Source organism: Gobio gobio, assembly GCF_949357685.1.
Source record: "Gobio gobio genome assembly, chromosome: 11".
In the NCBI taxonomy this organism is placed as follows: domain Eukaryota; kingdom Metazoa; phylum Chordata; class Actinopteri; order Cypriniformes; family Gobionidae; genus Gobio; species Gobio gobio.
In genome coordinates, this window is record NC_137104.1 from 54,203,308 (window position 1) to 54,217,020 (window position 13,713).

The window sequence follows — 13,713 nt, forward strand, 5'->3', positions numbered from 1 at the left end:
CATGTGCAGAATACATATACTTTCTGCTTAAAATAATCCTAAAATGCTAAATAACAAGACCAATTAAGGACAGTAATATATTTTCAAGCATAAACGTAAAACTTTTAAAGTAAAAAAAGTAATTTATATAGTATAAACTTAAATACAATTATAAAATGTTACAATATTTGTTGAATTGTTTTATTTATCATATTTATGTTTTATTTTTGTAATGTGTTTTTGTTAAGTCATGTTACAATATTGTTTTGAACTGCTTATTTACAATGGTTAGCTTAGCAATAACTGTTTTCATTGTTTGTTTGTTTTTTGTGTTTTTTTTATTGTATTAAATCCAGACCAAAAATCCTAATAATCAAACTAAATCATAAAACTTAATGTTAATAATAATAATAATAATAATAATATACTAATATAATAGGACTCCACAACAACAACAAAAACATTCAAAAATGTATTGTCCCTGTTTTTTATTTAAAATATAATAACAAATGAGATTTGAGTGATATTTTGACCACTCAAATAGGAAATGTCCCCGGTTTCCATTTCAGAAATATGGTCATTGTTTTCACTACATTAGTTTGAATCACTACATTTTAGTGATGAGAAATATTTGCAATAAATTTCATGGATCATTTAAAATGTTAAAAATAGTTTATTTTTTTCAAATGTTTGAATTTTGTATGTGTTTATCTGTTCCAAAGTTTAATAAATCAGACACTGATGGCACAGTGCTCTGTTTTAAGTCTTTTTTTTTCCGAACCAAAAATGCTTTGCGCTGGTTAGGGGGTACTTGGCTGAAAAAAATATTTCACAGGGGGTACATCACTGAAAAAAGTTTGAGAACCACTGATCTAGATCACCTGATCATTGGTTATGTCTTTCTTTACAACAAATTAAATGTTTTGTTAAACACTGTTACAAAAACCACAAACTCACATGAAACACCAGGAGTCAAACTGCCCAACTCTAGGAAACACAGATCTCCATAATGGTGACCAAACATTTCCAATAAAAAATTCTACATCTGAACCTGTTAATTCTTAATAAGAGCTTATGTTTCCAATGGACACATATTGTTAAATTGGCTCAACTACAAAAGATTTGTTAAAGAATAGTTGCATCTCTCCAGAAAACAAATAATGTCAAGTTTACTCTAATAAAAAATTATTTTGTGTCACAGACGACTTATTTTCAGTTTCGTATAACTGTTATTTACAAAAGTTGAGTCAACAAGAAAAAGCTAGGGGAAATTAGCACTAAGGTTTTTTTGTTGTACGAGATTTTTACAGTGTGGATTTTTGCTGAACCAACAAAACAAAATCAGTCTGCTTTCAGGTTTTATATTATATAGTTTCAGGCAATCATATTTCCGACTATTGTTCCACATACAGGGGCCGGATGTTTCCCTCTATATTGTGACATTCAGGCAGTTTCTGTTCGGGTTTCATGAAAGGTGAAGTGGTTGAAGAGCTCATTATCAGCCGAAGAAAATGCTCGATCTGCTTATAGTTTCCGACATGAATGAGGAAGTTAAGATACAGAGTCATGTTAAAAAGTTGAGCTGTAGTATTGTTTTTATAGCAGTATTTATCAAGCAGTTAATTATGTAAACAATGATTAAATAAATATTTATTTCAACAACACTTCATTTCCGAGATGATGCATGGCAAACTTTGAATCGTAATACAATATAGTGCAATCTTCCGTTCCTTTCATCTTCAGAGCACAAATGAAGATATTTTTGTTGAAAGCTGATGGCTGAGAAAGGCTTCAGATAGGCCTCCATTGGCATTCAGTACATTTACACTCACAAGACCCATAAAAAGCACTTAAAACGTTGTTACAAAGTCCATCTCACCACAGTGGCTTTACAATAATTTTACGATGCGACGACAATAGATTTTTGTGCGCAAAAAAAAATCTAAATAACGCTTTTATCCAACTTGTTCTTGTCTTCCGTGTGTGTCTCCACGACGCATGCGCGAGAATATGACGCAGATCCGGCGTTCGGACACATAGAAGAGATTTGTTTACCAGCAGAGGAAGACGCGCGTATCTAAGCTGTTGGATTCTACATTGATCGTGCTTTAGGTCTCGGCGTAGTGCTCAAATGGGGCTAAAGTGTGCATTCCATGGATTCCCGAACGCCGGCGCTACGTCATATTCTCACGCATGCGTCGTGGAGGCACACACGGAAGACAAGAAGAGGTTGAATAAAGTCGTTATTTTGATTTTTTTTCCGCACAAAAACTATTGTCGTCGCTTCGTAAAATTATTGTAGAGCCACTGTGGTGAGATGGACTTTGTAACGACGTTTTAAGTGCCTTTTATGGGTCTTGGGAGTGTAAATGTACTGAATGCCAATGGAGGCCTATCTGAAGCCTTTCTCAGCATCAGCTTTACACTAAAATATCTTCATTTGTGTCCGAATATGAACGGAGGTCTTACGGGTGTCGAACGACATGAGGGTGAGTAATTAATGACAGAATTTTCATTTTTGGGTGAACTAACCCTTTAATGTTTAATATTTCCTCCATAATTACATACATAAAGAAATATGTTTGAGTTAGTTCAGTTATATTACAGGTGTCAGCAGTGTAGACACACCCACATTAGCGATTTCCAGTGTTGGGGGTAACGCATTACAAGTAACTTGAGTTACGTAATAATATTACTTTTTCCAAGTAACTAGTAAAGTAACGCATTACTTTTCAAATTTACAACAAAATATCGGAGTTACTTTTTCAAAAAAGTAACGCAAGTTACTTTTTCACATTAATTTGACTGACAGCTCTCCTGCCCCCATGTTGAGAAAAATAAGTGCAGAGGCGTTGTGTGTAAACATGATGGTTATTGTAGTTTCAGACTAAATGTGAGCATTTATTCAACTCACTTGCACAATAAAGATTCTGTATTCCTCAAAATGAATAAATCAGTCAAATGCAAAATCAGAGTACTATGCAAACCTCCAATAATTAAATGTTAAATAAAACAACTATTTTTACGCATAATCTACCTTTATATTTAATTTACCAATGTCTTGCTGCTGACTTTTGATGATGAAAATTACTCGATTTTTTGTTTTTATTGGTAAAACGTTTTTCTCCTGCATCCTATTCTCCCATTATCCAGAATGGCAGCACAGCAAAGCTGCGCCCTCTACTGTTCATGCGTGAATTTGCATTTTTACCTCAGGCTTATTATTTCAATTTTGGTATGAAGAGGTCTTTACCGTTGCACAAAAATATAACTTTTTTGTTATAAACAAAAACAAAAACAAAAACAAGCCCAGCCCAGCCCAGGTGAGAAAAAGTAACGCAAAAGTAACGTAACGCATTACTTTTCTTAAAAAGTAACTAAGTAACTCAATTAGTTTCATTTAAGGGAGTAACGCAATATTGTAATGCTTTACTTTTCAAAGTAACTTTCCCCAACACTGGCGATTTCAATATATGACTCATCCTCTCCGAAAAGACCATAAACAGTACATATAACTTCTGAAGTAACTATTCATTTACATACATATACCGTAAAGCTAATCCTGTGAGACTGAGACGCTGCAAATCGTGTGATTTTTAGCTCAATGTTTTGGCTGTAAGTCACTGATGCCCTCTGCTGGTAGGGAATAGTAAGATGGCCGCTCAAGCACTTCCGGTGGCTTCACTGCGTGATGGCAGTTTAGAAGGCGATGAGCTATCCAGTCATTTATATAGATCAGTGGTGAAAACACATCAATGAAATTGACCCGGAGGTATTTATAGCCTCGGCCGGTGACGTCATATGCGCACCTGCTGCACGAGGCTATAAATAGATGAGCTCCAGCAGTAGCCATCAGATCTCTTTATTTAAAGACCAGTCCTGGAGCATCATCAGCACGGCCTAGCGATGCAGCATCTCGTTCCGCTTTATCAGGGAACAGGGTTACAGTCTAGAAAACCCAAGTGTTCCCTTTCAAAAGCTACACTCAATGCTGCATAAGCTTAAGCAAATGGGAACGAGAATACCCACGCCGCCATGCTTGATGGTGTCTGGACCCCTTACAGTTGTGTAGGTGTGCACAAGAACGCAAGAAGCCTCAGGCATTAGCTTGTGATGTCGACTCAAGGACATGAGAGCCCGGAGTGGCATGAGCATTCAAGCTATAAAATCTTATGAATGTGTGCGGAGAGGACCAACCTGCCGCATCACAAACACTTTGTAAGGGAGAACCCCTAGCTAACACAGTAGAAGAGGCGACTCCCCTGGTGGAGTGAGCCCTTAACCCTATAGGCGAAGCTTGACCGTGCGTCAAGAGCAGTCGCATCCCTGACCCAATGTGACATTGTTTGTTTGGTGGCAGCAAAACCTCTGTTACGGCCCCCATGACAAACAAACAGTTGCTCTGACTTAAGCCACTGGCTATTGCTGTGGATGTAGGCCTGAAGAGCATGAACTGGACACAGTCTATGAAGTTTCTCCTGATCCGGTGTTGTGAACGGCGGAGGGCAGAAGGTTTCAAGAGTAACAGGATGTATAGTCGAGAAAGGAACCTTAGGCAGGCAGTCAGGATGAGGATGCAAAATCACTTTCACCATTCCTGGGGCAAAGTCTAAGCAGAATGGCGATATTGACAGAGCCTGCATGTCCCCAATTCTTTTCAGAGAAGTTATAGCCATAAGAAAAACCATCTTTAGAGTCAGAAGTTTGTCAGACGCTGATTCTAGAGGTTCAAAGGGGGTCTCAACCAGACCCTCGAAGGCTAAAACTAAGTCCCATGAAGGAGGCCACAACTGCCTGGCACAACGAAGCGAGTGAGCAGAGGATGCCTCCCGAGTGGCAGCCCATCCACCATGGCGTGGCAAGCCGATAGAGCGGCCACATAAACTCAAGATGAAGGGGCAAATGCCTGATGACAATTTCTCTTGCAGAAAATCCAGAACTGAAGCAACCTGGCAGTTGACTGGGTCTGCCTTATGTGTCATACAAACATCTTTCAAAGACGCCCCATTTATTGCGTAAACTCTCAGAGTGGAGGACACCCTAGCACTTAGGATGGTCTCAATAACTGCAGGCAAAAGCCCAGTGTCCCTCAATTGGTAAACATGAAGGTCCCCAAACATAAAGGTTCCACCGGTCGGGCCTGGGGTGAGATATCATGCCCTCTGCCTGAGACAGAAGGTCCCTCCTCGCCGGAATCGCCATGGCCAGCGGTTGAGGAGAGACACTATCTCCGAGAACCAAACCCTGTTCGATCAACGCAGCGCAATCGATAAGAGGCAAGACCCTTGTTGGCGAACCCCGGCTAGAACTCCCGGGAGCAGAGCGACTGGAGTGAAGGCATACGGACGCATTTTGGGCCATGTATGAACCATCACATCCAGACCCAGCAGGGCTGGTTTCATGAAACAAGAAATAAACAGACGGCAGGCAGAGAAGTAGGATCCAAATGCAGGGGATTTTAATGAAAATAAACAATCAAAAACCAGGAACAAAATAACACTGAGCAAACACAAAGAAAACACGGGAACAGAGAACTGAGAATACCTGCATAACAGCAAACAACGACCGACCGAGAACAACTGAATCACAGGGGTATGTATACACAAGGGAACAAGGCTAACAAGATAACAAGGGGAGTGGTGAATGTTGTAAAGTGGACATGAGCCCATTATAGTAGAGATACTCCTCTAACGAAATCCATATTTTAAGTACTTTTAAGCACACAACAATTAAAGATATTATATATTAGAAGACATCTTTTCATCCTGAAATGCAAGGCATCAGAATAATTAGGAACCACAGTTTCCACAAATCCCTTCACACTTTTATTCTGGACGGCAAGGGCAGTGACTGTAACATTGAGCGTGTTTTGAAAATGAAACACGTATTTATACCGATGTCATCAGGCTCAGAAAATTATTAAGAAAGAACACAAAGAATGGCCTTCTCAGCTGCCATTGTTGCAACTCCTGCGTCAGAACAGGGTGTTCAACGCACCACCGTTTCCGTTTAAAAAATGTTTTGTCGGGGCTAAACGCAGTCCAGTTGTAGGCCTACACTCGTTATTGTGGTGCATTGTGGGATTGGATGAGTGCACTAACGTCCACTATGGTATCGGACACCACTACAAATGGCTGTCCCCGAGTAATGCCCTATTTAAGGGTATTGGGGGCGATTTCGGACACAGAGATTTAATATAAAGCCTGCTTCATAAAGTGAGTCACAAGATTTGACCGCGGGGGCTCTGAGATTTTCAGATACAATCTGAACGTCACTGTCGGGTCTCTGACTAGATCTCAATTTCTTCATTTTAAAATAACGAGGAACCACATTTTTTTTCCTTTAATGAAGTGGAGGGGAAAGTCTGATATTATGCTTTGCAATGTAGTGAAAAAAAGAAATTTTGTTTTGGCCCTTGTCAAATGCTTGATACTATTGTAAGGTCAATAATGAACATTTCAAATAGTTGCGTCCATGTTGATTTCATGGTGGCTTTAAAACATCAGGGCCTGTATTTATCAAGTTTCACAAAGTGCCATTTTAGTCTTAAGTGCTGAGAATTCATGAAATTTACTCCTACTTTCAAACTTAAGTATAAAAGCAAGTTATCAGATTTCTTAAAGCTAAGAATCACTCTTACTCCCCCAGTTATTTAAGACAGCTCGAGAGGTCTCTCAAGTGGTTAGGAGTTACCAGTAGGGGCTTGTGATGGCACTGAGGAGACAGAGATGTGCGCAAATCTTTTTAGAAGAGGAAGAATGTTTTTGAAATGTTTGACAATGAGCAGTTAATCAAACGGTATCGTTTGGACAGAGCAGGCATCATCTTTGTCAGCGCTGGATAATGTTGAGCTGAAATGGAAGCTTCAGCTTAAGTTCTGCCAGGAAGACTTAATCACTTCGTCACTTATTAATTTCATCTCTATCCAATCACGTCTTCATATTTTCTGTATAAAGGTCGTACTTACACATGTTTGAGTTCGCAGATGCCGATGCGACAACAACCTCCACCCTCCCCACCACCACCAGGATGGTTCCGTCCATACCTCTAAAGGGGGGTCGGCTGCGCCCCTGCCTTCATCTTCAGGCAGGGATATGCTGATCCGCTACCCTCGGATTACAAACTATGGACGGGGCCTATGCCAAAACTTTATTATGCTTGCTGGGCTGTTAAAAAATTTATGCTTCATTCATCATCCTATCTCTGAGTCTTTCTGGTAGAACTTGCCTTTTATAACGTTTCCGCTGTTCGACTAATTCAGCAAGCAGTAGCACTTCTTCCTCCCACCAGTTCAGTTTTCTTTTGGAATCCATGGTGGCTGATTATATCAAAAAATCTAGGCCATATATAGGTAGGTCAGTTAACAGCACACCAGTTTAAAAAATGTAATTCAGACATGGTGGAAAACATGTTTATCTTTCATTTCAAATGTGTATATTATAATGTATTGTCTTCAAAATTCTTTATTGTCAAATGTGTGTTGAATGTAAACTCCTCTTAGGAATATCACCATTCAATGTGAATTTATCTGAGAATATAATATAAGGAAATCTATTCAGTGATTGGTCCTATGACATCATCCAAAATCCTGTTTGTGGCACAACAAAGTGTCGTGAATCATCTCTAAGACTGACGCTTAAGATTTAGTCCTACTACACTTCACTTAAAGTATGACTGAGATGCTTGATAACTAACTTTGAAGCGCAGCTTTTAGCCAAGAATTCTTTTACTCTTAAGTCAATGCTTAGCAGCGTTCTTGTGAGTAATTCTCAGATGCTTGATAAATACGGGCCCTGATCACTGGTGTAATGGATTCCTTGACCGAATAACATGAATGGTTTTTATTTGTTGTTTGTTTTCCTCAGAGAGACACTTCCTCCACTACAAGTTTACAGTCCTGACCAGAGCAGACACATTCCCAGAGTTCAGTGCTGAGGTTGTTTATGATGACAGACGGATCTCACACTTCAGTGATGAAGAAAGAGTCTGGATTGGGACTGAAGACTGGACTGAAGTTCCAGGAGAACCATCTGATCGTAAAGACTGGTACATGCATCAGATCAGGACTCTGTCAAACTGCACAGACTCACAGTGTTCTGGTGAGATTCATGCTTTACTCTTATTAATGATCACACATTATATTTACTGTAAGTTTCTCATGAGTGTTGTTCTGTGATTGTAGAGCTTCATGTTCTTCAGAGAATAATTGGCTGTGAACTGGAGAAACTTCCTGATGGATCAGTGGATCTGACTGTCTTTGATGAATATGGATTTGATGGAGAGGATCTTATATCCTTTAATTCTGACACTATGCAGTGGATTGAGAAAAGCCCCAAAGCCAAAAGAACCAAAGAGCAATGGGATCGTCAAACAGGACGAAACCATTTCATCAAACATTTCCTTGTGAACTGCACCGACTGGATCTCAACGTTTATCAACAATAAAAAGAGTAAGTTCTGTGAAACATCACTCCTGTCAGTGAAACATCAGCAGCACCTTCACAATATGAAACACTTTTAATTCAGTCTAAAATATAAATGTATAGAAAATCTTTCATGTTGTGTTCATATATGCAAAGGTTTTTACTTTCTATAATTATAACCCATTTCACCCTGTTAGTGGGTGGGATACACTCGCCTAAAGGATTATTAGGAACACCTGTTCAATTTCTCATTAATGCAATTATCTAATCAACCAATCAAATGGCCGTTGATTCAATGCATTTAGGGGTGTGGTCCTGGTCAAGACAATCTCCTGAACTCCAAACTGAATGTCAGAATGGGAAAGAAAGGTGATTTAAGCAATTTTGAGCGTGGCATGGTTGTTGGTGCCAGACGGGCCGGTCTGAGTATTTCACAATCTGCTCAGTTACTGGGATTTTCACGCACAACCATTTCTAGGGTTTACAACGAATGGTGTGAAAAGGGAAAAACATCCAGTATGCGGCAGTCCTGTGGGCGAAAATGCCTTGTTGATGCTAGAGGTCAGAGGAGAATGGGCCGACTGAGTCAAGCTGATAGAAGAGCAACTTTGACTGAAATAACCACTCGTTACAACCGAGGTCTGCAGCAAAGCATTTGTGAAGCCACAACACACACAACCTTGAGGCGGATGGGCCACAACAGCAGAAGACCCCCCCGGGGACCACTCATCTCCACTACAAATAGGAAAAAGAGGCGACAATTTGCACAAGCTCACCAAAATTGGACAGTTGAAGACTGGAAAAATGTTGCCTGGTCTGATGAGTCTCGATTTCTGTTGAGACATTCAGATGGTAGAGTCAGAATTTGGCGTAAACAGAATGAGAACATGGATCCATCATGCCTTGTTACCACTGTGCAGGCTGGTGGTGGTGGTGTAATGGTGTGGGGGATGTTTTCTTGGCACACTTTAGGCCCCTTAGTGCCAATTCGGCATTGTTTAAATGCCACGGCCTACCTGAGCATTGTTTCTGACCATGTCCATCCCTTTATGACCACCATGTGTCCATCCTCTGATGGCTACTTCCAGCAGGATAATGCTCCGTCACAAAGCTCCAATCATTTCAAATTGGTTTCTTGAACATGACAATGAGTTCACTGAACTAAAATGGCCCCCACAGTCACCAGATCTCAACCCAATAGAGCATCTTTGGGATGTGGTGGAACGGGAGCTTTGTGCCCTGGATGTGCATCCCACAAATCTCCATCAACTGCAAGATGCTCTCCTATCAATCGATTGTGACGGCTAGACGACTGGGTCAGAGCATCTCCAAAACTGCAGCTCTTGTGGGCTGTTCCCGGTCTGCAGTGGTCAGTCTCTATCAAAAGTGCTCCAAGGAAGGGCCAGTGGAGAACCGGCCACAGGGTGCATCAGAGTCCATCAGATGACGGGTCAGGGCTGAGCAGGGCAGCAAAAGGGGGACCAACACAATATTAGGATGTTATGCCTGATCGGTGTATATACAGTATATACATAAATACAAATTTTAACACAAATTCTACAATACAATACAAATCTACAAATTACAATACAAATTCTTTGTAAATGTTTATTTGTTAATTGCATTATTATTTTCCTTTCCAGGTTCTCCAGATGTTCATGTCTCTGCGAGTGAAGCTCCTGATGATCAGAATAAGCTGGTTCTGACGTGTCTGGCCACTGGTTTCTACCCCAGAGATGTTCAGATGGACATCAGATTGGATAGATCTAAACTTAAGGATCAAACATCTTCTGAAATCAGACCAAACCATGATCAAACCTTTCAGATGAGAACCAGTGTGAAGATCAACAGAAACCATGAAGGATCTTATGACTGTCTGCTCATTCACAGCCGTTTGACAGAACCAGTTTCAGTAGAATGGGGTAAATGTGGCCAAAAATTCAGTCTTGACTTGAGTGTATATGTGAAGAATGGCCTTCCTACAGTAACGGTGTTTCTGCAATAACGGATGAAACATAATACAAGTCTCTCAACATGTAGAAAGAGAACACGACAAATGTTGCTGATCACGCACTATTACAGTTAAAGTGCCTCCACTCAAGTCATCTTTATTTATATAGCGCTTTTTACAATGCAGATTGTTTCAAAGCAGCTTCACAGTGTTAAACAGGAAAATAATGCAACAGAATTTTATTCGGCTGTACAGCCGCTCTGGAGAAAACGGTGATGTCATCAGCTCATTTAAATTATCATACAGTGACAATGTGAGCTTTAGATCAGTAATTAGATCAGTAATTTAGTTGATAAAGTTAATTTAGTTTAGTAATTACATTTATTTGGATATTTAGTTGAAAATGTAGTGTCCCCAACTGAGCAAGCCAAGCCAAAGGCGAACTCACTGTTCAACAGTTTAAAACTAGCTATAATGTGTGTTTTTACTTTAATTATTTATGTATTTTTGCAGTGGGAAATTGTGCTGAGTGTGAAACTGAACCCCGATGGCCCTTTATATCAGTAGTAGCAGCAACCTTTGCTGTTCTAGTTTTAACTGGGATGCTTTACTACATCTACATGCAGCAATGTTTAAACGGTGAGTTTGAAATATATTTTATGCAGCACTTTCTTGTTTTTTAAATATCCTTGTTTTAAAGACGTTTCAAAATATGAATATGTTTTGACAGTATTTACTGTATGACAATAGAAATATGAGCTAGTAGAGATTTTGTTAATGAGGAATTAAGTATTTTTGTTATTTAAATTTTATTTGAAGGACACAAGGTAGGATCCATAACAAATGAGAATTGCATGACATCTGTTTGTACTCGACCTCAAATAGTTCAAAAAAACATTTTTTTTAAATTTAATCTACTGTATTTTTTCTAGGCACGATGAACAGAAATATCGTCCCTCACATCAGACCTCAATAGTCCAGTGTTTTCCATCCACCCCGTCGCAGCAAGGGCTGTAGCAGAGTAATCTATGCATTTAACTCCCACAAAACTAAAATGAATAGTTTATATAATCATTTTGTTATCTTCCAATTGGTTCCAGAGTTCCCGTTGATTTGTTTTGGGTGGGCCTCCCCGTGTGATTTCTTCCGCATAAGCATCCGCTCATGGGTTCAGCTGTTAAGGATGTTTTGAATTTCTACTGGAAAACAAAAATCCTGAGGAAGAACATTTTTTGCAGTGTGTGCAGTCAAATTTAGGGTCGTATGAAGTCGATTTGATTTATTTGTTTTAAAGTTTATTCTGTTTTAATTTTGGCTTTGATTGTTAATTTAAATTTTACTGACTTTAAATTTTATTATCGTTCATCTTCGGAACACAAATGAAGATATTTTTAATGAAATCTGAGAGATTTCTGTCCCTCCATTGACAGTCTAAGCAAGAGCTTTTCTGAAGCTTTTCTGAAGAGACTCGATGGCTTTATATAATGAACAAAAGTCTTACGGGTTTGGAACCACATTAGGGAAAGTACATTTACATTTTTAATTATTGGGTGAACTGTCCCTTTAAGTGACTGACCTACTTATGATTTATTCATCCAAAATGTGACAAATGGCATGACATTCTGCATTATACAGTAAACTACATTTTTATGAATGCAATTCTGCAATTCTGTCCACATTTTCAGCATTGCAGAAATCATAGGGCCCTGATTTAATGCCATGATAGTGAATTTAAGACTTTCTGCTCCAATTTAAGATGTTTTCCAGGCCTTAAATTGTGAAAGATCAAATTAAAACTTTTTAAAGACCCGCGGAAACCGTTTTAATCAAAATTACGAACAGTTAAAAATGAGTTGAGACACTTTAATTGTAATTGGGTTTCCTATAAGCCAGGGCACGTTGGTAAGATGCTCTTCACTCATAGTTTTGAAATAAACAATGTCCACATAGTGATGTCTGTTTCAATGCTTTGTTCTTCATTTAATGAAAAAAACTCAGTGAACACCACCATCTAGTGGTTAAAGAATCATTATTTTTTGCTCCTGCAGTAATTGTTTGTTTTATGTTCCCTTGCTACAACTTTGTGAGTGACTGTATTTATGGCCATATTTCCCCCATTTAGCTGAAGCTGGTTCTGTCAGACGGCTGTGAATGACCAGACAGTCATAAGATCCTCTATGGTTTCTGTTGATCTTCACACTGGTTCTCATCTGAAAGGTTTGATCATGATTTGGTCTGATTCCAGAAGATGTTTGATCCTCAAAGATGTTTCTGTTCAATCTGATGTCCATCTGAACATCTCTGGGGTAGAAACCAGTGGCCAGACACGTCAGAACCAGCTTATTCTGATCATCAGGAGCTTCACTCACAGAGACATGAACATCTGGAGAACCTGAAGATGAAAATAATGCAAACAAACATTTTACAAAGAATTTGGTTCGGTCTCTGTGGATTCTGTGCTGTGGAAAATTTTATTATTATTTTTTTTATATTATTATTATTATTATTATTATTATTTGTACACATTTTATGTTTCACAGAAGAAAAGTCAATTTCTAATTTATATTTCTGAGTGATTATTTCTTTAATAATTTCATCTTCATAATTCATAATCTAATAATCGATGCCATGCAATCCAATGTGACAGTCTTAACTTTAACTGGTGAAAAGGTCGCTCTCCAAACTTCCTCCTCAAGTTTAGTTTAGACCAAAGTAAGAGTTTTTCACAATGCAAAGAATGCAAACAGATACAATCCCCAGAAAGTTCAATGAAACACTCAAATGAGAATATCACTAATATTTCTGAACCTGTCCTCACCGGTGATGATAATGATAATAAATCACCTCTGGTACTAACAGAGAAACAGTATAGGCTATATAAATGAAAACATCAGGGCCCGTATTCATAAAGATTCTAAGAGTCCTCTGAGAAAACTCCTAATTTAGCTTAAAAACTTTTACGTAGGAGTCGTAGCTTAACTTAGCTTAAGAGCTATTCGGGGCCGATCTGAGAGCAACTCTGAGCAAGGAAAATACAAAAACTTTTATCTCAGTGAAGAGGCGGGGCTGACCCCGTTGCTACGTATGACACAGTCTTTTGACGACTGTGATTGGTTGGTTGTTCAAAAAGGGGAAAAAGGAGCGCTTTTAAGTAAAGGGTCTATTCTAAGCCTTCACTTTGAATTTACAAGCGCAAATTGTCCTATTTTACCGTTCTCTCTCACTCACACACACACACACATACACACACACACATTATATATATGTACAATGAAAATTTTAATTAAGCATAATTAATTTGTGCTCGTTTAAATAATTTAAATTTAGTTTTTTATTTTAATTTAAAAAAAAATATTGGTTT

At 38.7% G+C, this 13,713-nt stretch overlaps 1 protein-coding gene across 1 annotated transcript; it reads left to right on the forward strand.

Moving 5' to 3' along the window:
• Window positions 1-5,081: 5,081 nt before the first annotated feature.
• Window positions 5,082-10,406, forward strand: LOC307133516 (H-2 class I histocompatibility antigen, L-D alpha chain-like; the record flags this gene model as incomplete). Its single annotated transcript, XM_079828597.1, has 4 exons — window positions 5,082-5,124; window positions 7,845-8,078; window positions 8,162-8,428; window positions 10,045-10,406. 4 exons carry the CDS (start codon window positions 5,082-5,084, stop codon window positions 10,404-10,406), a joined length of 906 nt encoding a protein of 301 aa, XP_079684723.1.
• Window positions 10,407-13,713: the final 3,307 nt, after the last annotated feature.